Source organism: Panthera onca, chromosome B1 (assembly GCF_046562875.1).
Source record: "Panthera onca isolate mPanOnc1 chromosome B1, mPanOnc1 haplotype 2, whole genome shotgun sequence".
Lineage (NCBI taxonomy): Eukaryota > Metazoa > Chordata > Mammalia > Carnivora > Felidae > Panthera > Panthera onca.
In genome coordinates this window covers 172,128,689-172,144,765 of record NC_138342.1, presented here as the reverse complement: position 1 = coordinate 172,144,765, position 16,077 = coordinate 172,128,689, and the positions used below count along the sequence as shown (strand labels likewise).

Below are 16,077 nucleotides of genomic sequence, written 5' to 3'. Positions count from 1 at the left end.
AAAGTTCAGTGTTGAGGACAATCCTTAATTCAAGACTTGTCTTGGGGTGCCTGGGTGGCTCAGTCGGGTTAAGTGTCCGACTTTGGCTCAGGTCATCATCTCACAGTTCACGAGTTCAAGCCTCACTCACATCGGGCTCTGTGCTGACAGCTCAGAGCCTGGATCCTGCTTCACATTCTGTGTCTCCTTCTCTCTCTGTTCCTCCCCTGCTTGCGCTCTCTCTTTCTCTCTCTCTCCAAAATAAAGATTAAAAAAAAAAAAAAAAAAAAAAGCCTGCCTTAAAGGAGATCAATGAAGTAGGTCTCGACTGCTGGAATCTCATAACCTATCTCTGAGCACGGGCTCCGACGTCACTTAGATCAGGATTGGAGTCTCAGCTTTAACAGATGACTCCAGGTAACTTACTTTTGTGAAGCCCTGCCTTCCTCATCTGTAAATACTGCCCACCCTTCAGTATCGTTGGGGAGAACTTAATGAGATAACATGGAAAGCACATAACACGGTATGTCTAGTTACATACCAGATACACTTCTGGCAAACTCTGGCGCACTTCTGGCAAACAGCAACGCTTCTACAGCAATTGCCACAAAAACACGCCTGGCTATGTTAAGTTGTAGCTCTGCGTGTTATACAGACAACGTTAAGAGCCGTGCGGTCTGCGCACGGCACAATCCCTACCAAGGCTCTTATGCCCAATGGGCACACAGGAGTAGGAAACATTTTGCTCAGCTCCAAGATGCTGGGGACTGTGGTGGAAACAAGATCCTGCTATCCGAATGCCCGGCGAACATTCCAGGCACCAGCAATTTGGGAGAAGGGATGTTCAAAGAGCAAGAGAGCTGAGGGACCACCGTGAGATGTGCCAAGTCTTTGGGAAGAAAGCAAACATGTCTAATTACCCTCCTCCCTGTTTTACAGCATCTCCATCAACTGATTGAATCTGGCAGGTTCCTTTCCACGGCAGCCAGACCCACAGGCCACCCAGATGCATGAGCCATGGGTCTTGGTAGCTGCTCAGAGACTGAGCACTGAGGCACTGACGAAACGGCTTGATCTCTCAAACTGCTACTCAAGGCTGGAATGGGAAGGCAGGCGTGTTCAACTGTTTGTGGGACATTAACATTCTACGCTGATGATCAGAGTCCTCTAGGCCCAAGTCACACAAGACTCAAAAATACAGAGGCAGCAGAGGCGCAAGGAGGGACCCGACTTATCCCACCATAGCTGTTTTTGAAAAAATGCCCCCAGCACATGACTAGCAATACAACCCCTGTGGTTACAGTCCTGCGAATGGACAAGTGACGAGACAGCAGTGCGTTCTTAACCCTAAGAAGGGAGCTTTAGGGGCGCCTGGGTGGCTTGGTCGGTTAAGCATCCGACTTCGGCTCAGGTCATGATCTCACGGTCCGTGAGTTCGAGCCCCGCGTCGGGCTCTGTGCTGACAGCTCAGAGCCTGGAGCCTGTTTCGGATTCTGTGTCTCCCTCTCTCTCTCTGCCCCTCCCCTGTTCATGCTCTGTCTCTCTCTGTCTCAAAAATAAATAAACATTAAAAAAAAAAAAAATTAAAAAAAAAAAAAAAAGAAGAAGGGAGCTTTAAACATGGAATTGTGGGGCGCCTGGGTGGCTCAGTCGGCTAAGTGTCCGACTTCAGCTCAGGTCATGATCTCGCCGTCCATGAGTTCGAGCCCCGTGTCGGGCTCTGTGCTGACTGCTCAGAGCCTGGAGCCTGTTTCGGATTCTGTGTCTCCCTCTCTCTCTGACCCTCCCCCGTTCATGCTCTGTCTCTCTCTGTCTCAAAAATAAATAAACATTAAAAAAAATTTTTTAAAACATGGAATCGTGTGTTTGGGGCTCAAATTTAGCCTTTCCCACTTATGACCCATGTAACTTGGAAGTAAATCACTTAAGCTCACTTGGTCTATTTTTTTTTTTTTTTTTAACCATAAAATGGGCTAGAATCAAGTAATACATGTGAAGGGTACACAGGAGATTTCAAATAATGATTGAACCTGAATCCTGTATGCTTTGTTGACCCCAGCTATTTCTGAATACAGTTGTCTGAGCCTATAACAGTTAAGTAAATAGGATAATGAGCTGTATTTTAACAGGTCTCAGAAGTAGATCCAAGAGTCCTGAGGTTGGAGAAGTAGGGTAATAGGGGAGGGGAGAAAAATCATGTATGCACAAACTGAAGAAATGTAGAAAATGAAAAGAGATCATCAACAAAACTAATGAAGGAACCACCCCTGTCTTGTAAAAGGAGCTGGTCAGGAGAACGAACCCCAGACCACATAAACTCATGAATTGGCGGCTTTCTCACTTTCTTAAGGTCAGTAATGTCTGGAAACTATGTATCTGCCTGAGCTAATCGGAAGATTAATGAAGTGATAAACTCTTTGGAGGTTACTGGAGACCTAATCAACAGGCTAAAAATATGGTTTACTCTTCTTGTAAATTTGGTTTTCATACACTGCAAACAACAGTCCCAGTTAGGGAGCATGGGGAGAAAGAAAATTAGTCTGATGCGGATTTAAAATCCACTGTTCGAATAAAAATTGATACGGTCCCAGGCCTCAGAAAATGTGACTTCCGATGTGCTGTCTCTTTCCGTCTGTTTGGCAGGGAAGTCTCCTCTTCCCTGATCATCTGTCATCTCCCTGACACACATCCAAGCGCAGGGTCTGGCCTAAGAAGGGACTGCCAAATTTTTCCAACAAAATTAAATGCCTTCCAACGCGAAAAAGAGGGCAGGAAGCATTATTCTTCGACAACTCCAAGATCAAAAGCTGATGGCAAGGTATGGCCTTAGCATGAATGCGCCCATCTCTTTCCAAGTCCTCAGCGAACTCATCCCTCGTTTACCTGTTCCCGTGATCAATTTTGGCTGTGACCTTCTTCTTGAGCTCTGCCAGTTCATCCTTGGGGAGCGTTCCAGACAGGATCTGGGACCGCCACTCAATCAGGCTATAGGTCATCTGCTGCAGCTGGCGGAAAAGTGTGACCTTGTTGTTCTAGGATGGGAAAGTGAGGTGGAGGAAAGAACAAAAATACGAAGGTGTGATGGAGGATGGAAATATCTCTTGACTCGGCTCTGACTTTATCAGGTGTTACTGAAGCCATTCGTTTTGCCATGAAGTTGTGAACTTCAAAGGGATCTTTCAAAAATAAGGATGGCTTTGCTCTAGGCCACGCCCACTCCCTACCCTATTTCAACTTTCGAATCAGAGAAGCCAGTGTAGAATGGATGACTATTCTTAACGCATAAGTATATCAAATCATCCATGTACCCTAAGTTCAACCATGTCCCACCTCTGTTTTCAACCCTCCAGGGATTTCTTCTGTCTTCCAGACACAGCAATCACACTGTAAACTCCTTCCTATCTTGGGTCCTGCCCACATTCCCAGCTACATTTCGCACCAATCTCTACCTCAAAAATCTACATTCCTCCCATTAAAAGCTATGCCCATTTCTCTGGAGTGCTCCAGACCCTCTCAATATGGTACTTCCCCTACCTGGAACCCCTTTTCCCTCTTCCCCCTCAAACTTCCCCCCGCATTTCACACCTCCTCACACGCTATGAGCTCCGTCAATTGCTAATTCTTACTTCTTTGGCCTCAACTTAGAAGTCTCTTGCTTGAAACCCTAACTGTGGGCTGGCTATCCCTACCATTGTTCCTGGGATTGACTCTCATCACGTCACTCAGAACCTGGACCATCCTGGCCCATTTGACTCTCTTCGTAAGACAGTCAGCTTCTACAGGACGAGGAGCTTGTTCATTTTTGTATCCCTAGGAGCTGGTGTAGGGTGGGCGTTCTATAAAATGTGCCACATAAGTAAATTATGGATGGAGAAAGAACTGTTATAACAGAGATAAAGGATAATGGAAAGTAAAATAGAATATATTATTTAAAGTCCCCATAAAACTGTTAGACCATCCCCAAAATTGTTAGACCTACAATAATTAAACCGTTATTCTGGGCTTCATAACGTTATTCAGAATAACGGTTCAGAACCGTTATTCTGAACTTCTATACCTGAACCAAACGAACTTATGACTAACTAATTATACGTACCTCTATCATTTTAAGAGGCAAGTGTCTGATGTCCAAGCCATTAAGACCTTGATTTTATCTAAATGATTAATATATGATTATATATGTAAATAATATATATCAATTATTTATACAATATTATTTACATGAATAATGAACATAAAATATTTATATACACACGAGATAATTTTAAATTATGAAAAGTGCCAGAAGAAAAATGGTTGAAATATGATAGGGTGTACATGGGAGAAGGAAGACATTTGAGATACAGTCATCAAACAAAACCGTTCTGTGGATCGCTTTTCAAATGTTTATTTAAAATAAAAACTTGCACAATTCCAATCACCCCATAAATACTACGAAATCACTTCTTTTTTATTTACAGGTGAAAAGTCATGATATATTTATGTAACTATACATTTTTAAATTATAGGAACTATTTTTATCTGTTGTAAAGACAACGCAACTCCCCCCACACACACACACACATACACAAAGAAAATTGTCAATGGCTGTACGGCATGTTCTTTTGTGATGTTCTTCTACAACAATCCCTGGGGCAGATTCCTGGGCAAGTTATCAAGTACAATCAAGATACTTAAAACACCCAAGGTACTCCTGAACAAACAGCAAACGCAGAGCGAAGAGCCCTCGGTGCAGAAGTCGGGCCAGGACAGGGGGAGACAGCAGTGAGATTAGCAGAGTGTGATAAAAGCCCTAAAAGAAGTTCAATGTCCTGTGAGAACACCAAGGAGAGACTCGAAGAACTGGCTTATATGCTCCATTAACACTATGGATCCGAAAAATACACAACACGAAACCTACTTAACATTTTGCAATTAGCTACATCTCATGCTTTTGGCATTTTCTGAATTGCCTTTCTCATCTCAGTCTTTTGAAAAGCATAAAGATGAGAGTTTAAAAAGCTTCATTTTTAATAAGCAAAGGTAAAAACCCTGGTTTTATTCCCCACGTAATTCTATACAAAATATTGCCATCCCGTTGTCTTTCAACTTCACAAAAGGAGAAATTGAGGCTGTAAAATTTTGCCTTTCAAAGCTGCTGGGCAAGAAAGGGATCTTTTTTTTTCTTTTTTTCTTTCTTGCAACCTATTTGTCTACTCTTACTTAGCTGTTTTGGTGGGTTTTTAAAAATTCTAACGAAGATATTATTTCTCGTATTGTGATAAAAAAATAAAGGGCTCAGACTCAGGGGATTCCTTCTGAGAGACAGTGCTTTGTGGCACATGCTCACAAGTTCTTGGTCTCAATGATATTAGATACTATCCGGGGCGATTTAATTATTGCCTGTCCATATCAGCCTTCTTTGCCAAGTTCCCCCCCCCCCCAAAAAAAAAAGAAGGATGAAGACAGCCATTCTTCTGTGATTCACTGTACCCAATTAATTCTGAATAGACAAGCTGGAACACACCAAAGGAAGCCACTTCCCCATTTACTTTACGGACGTGAATTTCCTCGCCACATTTCTGAAATTGTTCGAAGTCGGATGCTCTGGGCAACAGCTGGACCCTGACACTTTATGGGTTCCTGGGGAAGCCCATGAGGCCAAGTGAGGAGAAAACCGAACCCTCAGCACAGAGCCGGACGTGGGGCTCGAATTCGTGAGGCGTGAGATCATGACCTGAGCTGAAGTCGGACGATTAAGTGAGCCACCCAGGCACCCCAGCCTTTTTTTGCACTAGCCGCCGCTGTCACATAATTTAAGAGAGCAGGGAATTTATTTAACAATCTCTCTGATCCTCTCTGCAAAAATCAGCACAATCCTGGGACAGGGGTGACTCAAGAAGGAATTTTGACAGCTCAGATGTAAAATAACACTCTGATTCCAATTTCAGGTACAGCTGCGTGAAATAGAGAACTCGAAATAGTCTCCGACCAGACAATATAGGCATTCCTGCCCTTGCTTAGAAGTTCTCCCTCTTTTTCGCGTGGAGATCTCGAAGGTCTCACTTTTTACATTTCTATTATGAATGGTTTTCTCGCGCATGCTCTTTCTCTCTCTCTCTCTCTAAGAATTTCTAGAGATAAAAACAAAGTCGCAAGAAAAAACAGCTTTCCCTTCAATAATGGCAGGGATAGAGAAGCCCCCCATTGACTATTTTAGAAATCCTAGGGGCCACTGAGACAATGACGCCACCTCCCTGGGTATCAGAAAACCTGGCTTCTAGTCACTTTCCCAAAGAATGCAGAAGACAAAGACTTTTCTCTGGTCCTCCACCTCTCCATCGGCAAAGGAATAGTTCCTCTGTCCACCAACCTTTCCCTCCTTCTGTGCCGATTTTGATTCCGAGGCCGAAGCGCTGGACAGAAAGTATGGGGACTTGGTCACGACTTCTAATTCTGTCACTGGCTCGCGAAATGACTTTGGGCAAATCACTCCCTCTGAGATACATGCCCATCTGTAAAACAAAGGGACTGGGTCTGGGATCCATTCCCGGGGATGAGCGTCTGTGAGTCTGTGAGTCTACGCCGAGATGTTAAACTTAATTACTCTTCTAAGCAACTTCCTGATTGACGGTATCCGACTCTGACCATCTCACTCCTGATGGGCTCACAGGCTCTATCGAATTCCACCCGGGTAGATCTCTCTGCCGTGACTCTCCTGGCTTTGCCCAGTGTCTATAGCTCCTGGGGTCTGGAGTGGCGTCTTGGCTCTTGGGCGTCCTCATGCTGCACGGACTCTGCTCTCTGGGCGAACGGGAACCCACAGGGCCCCGGATACTCTTTCTCTCCATGCTAGCGAGGCCTCTTCTCTTTCCCAGAAAAAGGCTCTGCCTGACTAGCAAAGGCTTCATTTTTCAAGACCAGGTTCCGGCAAGGCAATTTTGTGCCGCAGGACGTAGCGCGAGAAATCCTGAAAGGCAGGCGACCCAGACAGAGTAAAACAAACCCGGGAAAACACCCAAAGCTCACCCCCTGCCCGGCCCCAGTCACTGCCACGTCCCATCTTGTCTCCCACGAGAGCCACGCCCCCGCAGGGCTTGCAGATGAAATGTCCTGAAAACGAGACACAGTTTTCTATGGGAATTTTCTGTCCTTGGTAATAAGCAATCAGACGCTGGCTTCCAACCATGGGACCAAGCTTAATTACACTTCAGAGCATGTGCCCCGGCAGCCAGTAATAACCACCAGTTCAGAAAGATTAGACTTGAGTAGCTTTAATCTGCGTGGATATGCAACGATGGGAAGAAAGGCGATCCATTGTGTCTGGCAAGTTCCCCGAGCCCACCTCAGCTCTGGGCACTTGCTCCGCTCCAGATTTTTACAGAACTACATACAGACCAGCTCAAGGTTTTATCGTACTGGCGAATTTTAAATGAGAGATCAGTCCCTTCTACGAACTACATTTTAGCAATTATGTTCACGTGATTCTACATCACGCACTAACCACCTTCTACCCACCACCAGGCTTGTCTCCTATTTCTTTTCTGAAGGGTTAGGTTCAGCCTCCCAAAATTATATGGGCCAATCAGGCCGGCTGACCAACACTCACTGAACCATTTCTCCAACCGGAAGCTGGGGAGCAGCACATAGCTAAATCTCGGGAGGGGAGAAGTTCTAGAGTATGTTCACCATCACTAAATATCTCAGAATTTCCAGGACAGTACCTCTTTCAAAAATTTCCATCCATCTGTCCCCACAAATACATCCTAAGCTGTCAGTTTTCAAGTCCTGATTATTGGTTGAGAAAATGGATTAGAACGTGGGGTGTAGATCCACACGGATTCAAGAAGTGTTGCTGGGTTGTTACTGAAAAAGGGACACCTGGGTATTACCATAGTCCCGTGATGTTTAAATCAATGCACAGGCGTCCGCCCTTGCGGCTGGAGGAACTCGAGTGGAAGATGTGTTGCTAGAAAGGAAAGAAGTTCAGCTCACTGGATGTACTTTCCCAGGCTGGGGAGAACGAATGATCCTGAGATGCAGCAGAGAAGAATGGACAGAATACGTGTGAAACCACTGGCCGAGGGTGTTTAAATTCTCACCCTCGGTGAGGTCAGCCGGCCTGATTGGCCCATATAATTTTGGGAGGCTGAACCTAACCCTTCAGAAAAGAAACAGGAGACAAGGGAGCTGGAAGGGAGCCCACTCATCAGCCCCAAGTTGGAGAGCACCCTGAAACGACTTGGGGGCAGAAGTCCACAGAAGCAGTGCTGTAAGGGGATAGTTGGGGGCCGCCACATTTTGATGACAAAGTGCCAGGCAGTGTCCTGGGAGTTTTATACAGATTATCCTACGGAATCCTTACAGCAAGTGTGCAAGGGGTATGTAATATGTAATTACCATTTTAGGTAAGAGAAATAAAACCTAGGGGTCAAAGGACTTGTCTCAGCCTGCAGAATCAGCTTACTGGCATACCCTGGACCCAAATCCCTGCCTTCAGGATCTGAGTTCTTTCTGTTTCAGTTTGTTTGGTTGCGGTAACAATTACTGGGTTTGCTGTTTTTTGTTTTTGTTTTTTTTTTTTTTTCCTGAATATAAAAGTACATACCAAGTAAGGGTGCAAACCACAACGTAAGAACTGGTCACCTATGTGACCCCAGCGTCCACCATCTTGCCATTTCACGAGGCGACCACCTCCTCATTCACAATGTTTCCCCCTCTCCTGACTCACCACTGAAAACACACCCACTAGACAGGCTCCAGGGGAGAAACAGCGGCGTAGACAAAGCCAGAAACTGTGGGGAATTGGCACTCTGCATTTGGCACGCTTCCCTTTTCATTTCTGGAGTGATCCATGCCTCCCAGACTTGAGTCTACACGAAAGAGGCTCACTATCTGCCGTGAGGAACAGCCTGGTTACTGAGTGCTCAAGGCCGCTCTGCCTAAGATGATAACACAAGGCAAAGGAAGTGGCCTTGGATGGAGAGGGGGCTCAGGGGGCACACACAAGGGAGCTTCAGAGACTCTGAGTTGGGTCAGAGGGATGCCAAGTCAAGGCTGCCCAGAGGGAGGACGTCCAGAGAGGCTACTATTTCAAGCTAGGACAGCAGCAAGAATGATAATCTGCAAAGTCCCGGATGTTCAGTCTGCCCCATGATTTCACAGCTGCCATGTCTTTTCCTGCCCTCACAACTCCATGGAGTCAGCAAGGCAGATTTTACGTCACTTTCACAGAGGGGCAGAATCCAGATGACGCTTGGAGACATCAAGTGACTCGCCTAAGAGCCAGGCAGGGCAGGGCCAAGCTTCCCGATTTCTAGCCCAGGGTTTGTCTCCCACAGCCTGCTTTCTCCCCAAAGCATAAAACCGCCGTCACCAGGAAAGACAATTAAATGGGAAAGACTGGTGCTAATATTAACAAAGAGGAAAAGAAGGCACATGTGGGTTGTCATCGTTTTTTTCTCTGTGCTTTGGACGAGTGGGTTCCCCTCTCTTCAATGAAACGTTTAAAACATATTTATGGTTATTTCACAAGGGTACAGTGTGACTGCTAAAAATAAATCACAGCTATCCAAATGTCTTCCCTATCTGGAATAATTACCTGTGTCTACACGGCTGGGCTTATACTGGTTACTGGATGGCACCTTCCCCTCATACAAGACTCTGGATCTACTCCATAAATTTCTCATGAGCACAGACTGAGAAGGAGAGAACCAGTAAATGTGCTGTAGAGAAATATGGATGTTGTAAGACTCCCCAAGTATCTTTACAGATATCAAACAGAACACCCGGTCTCAAAGTCTGAAGGAAGAAATGCACAAGAAAAATATAAGTATTGATGTGGATTAGTAAAATCCATATTTATCTTTACACAAATTGAAAGACTTTACAGAATCGGAACAATCAAAAACACTCATAAAACTATGGGTGGGGTGGGGTGGGGAGGGGTGAAAACTACGGATTTGGGGTCCTTTTACCGTTTTCCCAGTAAAGCGTAATATTTGAGGTTTGGTACTTTGACGCACAAATTTTTAAGAAAGGAATTCAGAAATTCTGCCTGAAGCGAACTGTCAATATTTTAGGAAGGAACAGGAAGAAAAGAAAGTCATGATTAATAATGAACCCATTTTAAGTGGCTTATTTTCTTTTAACTTTTTTTTTTTTAAGTTTATTTATCTTGAGAGAGAGAGAGAGAGAGAGAAAGAGAAAAGGAGAGAGAATTCCAAGCAGGCCCCACACTGTCAATGCAGAGCCCGATGTAGGGCTCGAACTCACTGACCATGAGATCATAACCTGAGCTGAAATCAAGGGTCAGATGCTTAGCCGACTGAGCTACCCAGGCACCCCTAAGTGGATTATATTTTAATGAACAAGCAAATATCAAAAGCAGAAGCAGATTGCTGAACCCTATCAATTGATTAAGATTCCCACAATGAATGTGTTTTAGTCACCTATAGCAGCTATAAGACATTTTTAAATATTCACAATTAGCAAAATGATTACCTTATTAGCTGTCAATATTAAGAGAGGAAAAGTTAATATTGTCCTCTGAGAGAAGACAGAAGTTATTTTCTTTGCCTGCCTTCCTTCCTTCCCTCCCTCCTTCCTTCTCTTTTCTTTCTCTCGTTCTTTCTCCTCTCTCTCTCTCTTTCTTTCTGCTATTAAATAGTGAAACGCCCTCATAGGAAATCTTCGCCCTGGGCTTACCACCATTTAAGCAGTACGGGTTTCTGGAAGCCCAAATACACGAATCAGACTTCTTCCTCCCTAGTTCCCTTATTTCTCATTTCTACCAACAATCAACATGGTAAATTCACCCGTAAACATGTGGAAGACACAGATAATGAAGTGAGCACAAGCGTTGTGTCTCAACAAGAAAGTCGACCTCGTCCATGTTCTCCACTCTCTGACATTACGACGTTAAAGCTCTCATTTCCCAGTACTAATTATCCGATACGTGTCACCACTCACCAATTTCCAGAAAGAATGCATTAAGGAAGTAACCCGTGTATATGCAATTCTCATCTATCAAACTTGTTGCGCATCCAACACTAACTGATCAATTAACCAGAACCAGAGAGTGCTTTCAACAGACGTATCGAATGATTGATGTCGGCCAATGGGCTTAAAAGGGCAGGTCTGTCCTCCCGGAGTTCCTGATTTAAGAACCTACAGGTAGCTCACCCCTCAATTACACATAAAGAGATCAAAATATCACTGGCATTACAATGCCGTATGCCCTAAGGGCCGGATGATGGCCTCAGTAAGTGCTCCAGCGGTCCAAAAGGAAACATTATGGATTGGTGTGGTTAGAAGCCACACGATAAGGAAGAACGAACTTGAACTAGGCCTTGAAAGATGGGCAGGCAGAGAAAAATCCTGTGCTTGTCCACAGAAGGGGTTGGTGATTTCTGCTGCTGTGATCCATCATGGGCAACACCAGCCCAGGATGGAAATGGAATCATACATTAACTCTTAGAAGTTATGCTAGAATGAGCTTCTGATTACTGTTTTTAATATTAAGGGTCTAGAGGGAGGTGTTCTCCATCAGTTACTAAGATTGGCTTTTGAGAGTTCAAATGAAGAGTCAACACATGACTGAACAAAACCCTAAATAAACAAAGTCACATAAAGGAAAGAGAATGGTTTCCAGGACATCGGGTCCAGTCTCCTCCCTCACTGCACTCATTCATGCATCGAATGAAAGAATAAGCTTTCACCGTGAGAATTCCCGGTCAGCCGGGAAAGATACTAATGGAGGCAGGACCTAGTGACGCTCACTTACCTCCGGGTCTCCAAGAAAGAGGGAACGTCAGAAAAGGATATTTGTGCATTCCGATGTCAAGGAAAGAGCTTCCTGGTGTGGGACACAGATGCAAACTTGCTGCCCGGGGACTTTGAGCATTCCTGGCCTCTTGCAAGACAGCTGCCCCCGGGTGTTCTCAGCCCGATAATATTAAAGGTCACATCTACCTCGTCCTGATTGCAAACCTACACACAACTTGTGATTATGGTTTATCGTGGAGACGATGGGCTGGTTCCTGTGTAATTTCCCATTGAACTAGTGTATCTTACTAGCACTATGAGGTCAAACCACTGTCGAGAGAAATAGTCCTTCGAGTTGGCCTCAAAGAGAAGACTTAAGACCGTGACTTAATACCACTTAACTTGCGGGGTCGGTAAGGTACGCTGGCTGCCGTGTGCCACCCTTACGGGAGTCCTCACGCGGCTGGGCGGTGAAACACTGACAAATTCCTATCCACTGGGTTACACATCAAAAGGCTAAGAGCGTTTCTACTGTTCCTTCCACCATCTCGTGTCATCAATGACCCTACCCCAGGACAATGAGAATATGATGGTTATCAACCACTGTATGGTCCATTATACGGACCTTTTTTTTTTTTCTCTCACCAATTTTATTCAGCATTGTAGGAGAGGTTCCAGCCAGTGCAAAAGACCAAGAAAAAGAAATAAAAGGCATAAATTTTGGGAAAAGAAGCAAACAAGATCCTGTAATAACACCCTATGGTTCTTAGGATACCAAAAGCACAAACAACAGAACCAAAAAATAGGAAAATCAGACTTCTTCAAAATTAACAAGTTTCGTGCATCGAAGAGTACCATCAAGAAAGGGAAAAAACCCACAGAGTGAGTTTTCAAATCATATCTCTGATAAGAGGCAAAATGTCCTTACAAGTCAATCATAAAAAGGCAAACATCACTATTTTAAGATGGGCAAAATACCTGAACGAACATTCCTACAAAGAAGATATCCAAATGACCAAAAGGCACATGAAAAGATGCTCACTGTCATCAGCCACCAAATCAAAACCAAAGTTAGATACACTTTACACACACTAGCATATAATAAAAAAGACAGGGCACTTGGGGGGCTTGGTCGGTTGAGCCTAAGTCTTGATTTGGCTCAGGTCATGATTCCAGGGTCATGGGATAGAGCCCTCCACTCTCAGTGCGGAGCCTGCTTGAGATTTTCTCTCTCCCTCTCTCTCTGTCTATCTTTCTCCTCCTCTCTGCCCTTCTCCCCCGCTCATGCTCTCACTCTCTCACTCTCTTTTTATGGACTCCATCAGTGTGTTCCCCATCCTCTGGCTTCTGGCTGAGGTACGGGGGGTTCCATACAAAGGAACACACAATGGTTGCACCCTACTCCATGCAGCTGACACCTTGCAGCAGAACAGACAGGACCAGAAAATAACGCCACCAGCTTCAAGACCCGGGGAAAGCTCACCACATAGAGCTTGCGCCAGATGACAGCCCATTCTCGCAGGGTCGACGTGAGCTCCTGCACCAGTGGGAGCTCACCAGGGATCACGGTCTCGTGCTGCCTAAAGAGAACCAGACAGAGGCTCGTGTTACACTGGGTCGATCATCCCTGCTTTTCTTGATAGAGGTCATATTCCCCACAGTTCAAAGACGGGAGTGGGGCTGGTTAGGCTGGAGACAAGACAAAACTCACCCGTTGTGGGGAAATTTGTTTGGAAGACTTTATTACCCCTAGGCATCTGAGGGAAAGAGAAGGACCTTACCACTACAGCTCTCAAAAGGAATCATTTCTGCAATGAGATGGACCCGTGGCCCAGCCTGGACTGCCCCATTTCGGATCATTACAGGAGCAATGGTTATCAGCCACTGCTGGCTTCGGTGATTCCTAGGGATGGAAGCCCCAAAGCCAGTATTTTAGCTCGTTCTGCCAAGCAACCGTTTCATTAGGGAGAGAGGGTGAAGTGTTCATGGCACAGGGGTCGTGGGGCTTGTAACCTCAACCAGGACCTGCTGCTAGGGACCGAGGCAGTGCTCTCTTATGAAGTGATGCTCAGTATTCTTATCTGCTGCCTCGCTGCACTGAAAACGCATACAAACCAAACTCCTCACTCTCTCACAGGAGACTTACAACAAAGCGGGCCCCGTATCTATTCACATCAATCCTCTGCTATTTTTATGATGAGCAAAAGGAGAAAAGGAGAGTAAGGGCAAGTGAACAAATGGCAAATAGTGGTAGGATTGCCGGACTTAATTAAGACTACAAGACACCCGGTTAAGTTTGGATTTCAGACAGATTAAAATAACCTATAATCTATAATCTGTATTATATTATATATGTAATATATATAAGACATATAATATATAATATATATAACATAATTATATAATTATAATATTTACTATATATGTTATATGATATATAAGTTATATGATGTTATATATATAAGTTAAATGATATATATTAGTTATATATATGTTATATGATATATTATATATAATTATAATAAATATTCATATATAGTATATATTATAATTGTTTTATATATTATATATATTGTTATTATATATTGATATTTATTAATATTAATATGTATTATTATATATCATGTTATATTGTATAACATATATTATATTATAGACCATATATTATATATGTTGTATATACAATATATAATATATATATAATATATATAATATACTCTTAATTTTTTTAGTACAAGTATGACTCATGAAATACCTGGGTCATATTTACTGTAAACAAGTACTTGGTGTTATCTGATTTTCACCTGGGCACCCTGCATTTTTACCTGTCAGCCCTAGTTAACGGGATCATGCCTCCCTGCGTGCCCTTTCGCCAGCGTGACAATGGAGGCCTCCCCAGGGATGGCCCACTGGAAGGAAGCCTCTCCGGAAGGGCAGGACACCTGGTTTTCAGCCTTGGTTCTGCTACTGAAATGTAGCCGTGTGAACTGGGGCATGTCTCCACCTCTCGTCTATAAAACACGGATGCGGAACTTACGACCGAGACTGTCCTTTGATGCCTTGAGCCTGCGTGACTCTGATCCGTTCCACTCTCTATGAGCCCTGGGATGCCAGGCTCTCCTTCCCTCCTTAACTCTCCAGCCCCTGGGCTCACCAACCACACCGTGTCTCTCTCTTCCACTTCAGGCCAAGCGTCTTACTCCTCTTAGTGGCCACAGAAGAAGTACTTTCCAGGACACACGGCAGGTGGATGAAAAATAAGAACATCCAAAACTTGATGGATATTATCTGCAGGCCACGTTCAGACACGTTGTTTCATAATTTTACATTAAGCTCAACCAACGTAGGGCCAGATTTATCGCCCCCAATTTGCCCTGGAAAAGTCCAAGGTGCAGTGAGGCTACCTGACTTGTCTAAGCTTTAGTGCTGGTTACTGTAGGGATGCAGCTTGCCCATCTCTGTCCCAAGGGTGACAAATTGGGGGCTCTCAGATCTTACCAGCAAAAGAGTGCCAAAGCTTCACGTATGTGCACACATGAGCACACAAACACTCAGTGAGCAGACAGCACAAAAGGAAGGTAAGGGCCCTTCATTCATTCATTGTCCGTCTTTAGGATTCTAGGGAAGGATGCCAGGAAGGAACAATTGTAACAGAAAGAACCACGTCAGGAAAAGGTTTTTATTCACTTCCCTCTTATATGAGAAGAGAGAAATCCTGCGCAAAAGAAACTCTTTAATGATAATTTGAAATCTTCACCAACTTCTAGGAGTTTTCCTGGAATTGGAACTTACCCTCGGTCTTCCACAGTTGCCTCCTTCAAATGGATATACGTTTCAGGGAAAATCCCCTACAGAGAGAAGAACTTTGGTTACACGGTTATACGAATCTCAGCGTAAAGAGCACAGAGGGCATCAGGAATGGATGAGGAAGAAACAGGATGCCTGGACAGTGGCTAGAGTTTGCGGCCAGGCTTGTGGGGGCCGACCATCCTGACTGACACCTAAACGAAAGCATGGCTGAAAAGACAGAAATTAAGAGCTGGGTTCCCAGAGCCTAGGAGAGATGCTTCCCAAGTGGACAGGCAAACATGTCCGGGTCAGCTCAGGGCCACAGTAATGTCAAGGACTTTCACAGTGAGATCCTAAAACCCTCCAGATCGTACCATGAAATGCTTCCCTTTAAATGGTTTCACATAATTAGTGACATGGAGGGCTATGTACTTAGTGGCCCATCAAATTACAGTGATTTTCTAAAACAATCCCTGTCAGCACTTTTACTTAAACCAAATGTGCCCCAAATCAATTAGTTCTAATTATCCAGTCTCAAATGGCTCTCCATTCTATATTCCTAAG

At 44.3% G+C, this 16,077-nt stretch overlaps 1 protein-coding gene across 4 annotated transcripts in view; it reads right to left on the bottom strand.

The window, feature by feature from the left end:
• Positions 1-16,077, bottom strand: part of DOCK5 (dedicator of cytokinesis 5) — a 218,451-nt gene that overhangs the window by 115,899 nt on the left and 86,475 nt on the right. For all 4 annotated transcript variants that reach the window (XM_078445433.2, XM_078445432.2, XM_078445434.2 and 1 more), the window contains exons 4-6: positions 15,517-15,572; positions 13,208-13,304; positions 2,863-3,011 (exon numbers count right to left, since the gene is read on the bottom strand). In XM_078445433.2, the coding sequence (XP_078301559.1) occupies positions 2,863-3,011; positions 13,208-13,304; positions 15,517-15,572 (302 nt within the window). The remainder of the gene's footprint in view (positions 1-2,862; positions 3,012-13,207; positions 13,305-15,516; positions 15,573-16,077) is intronic.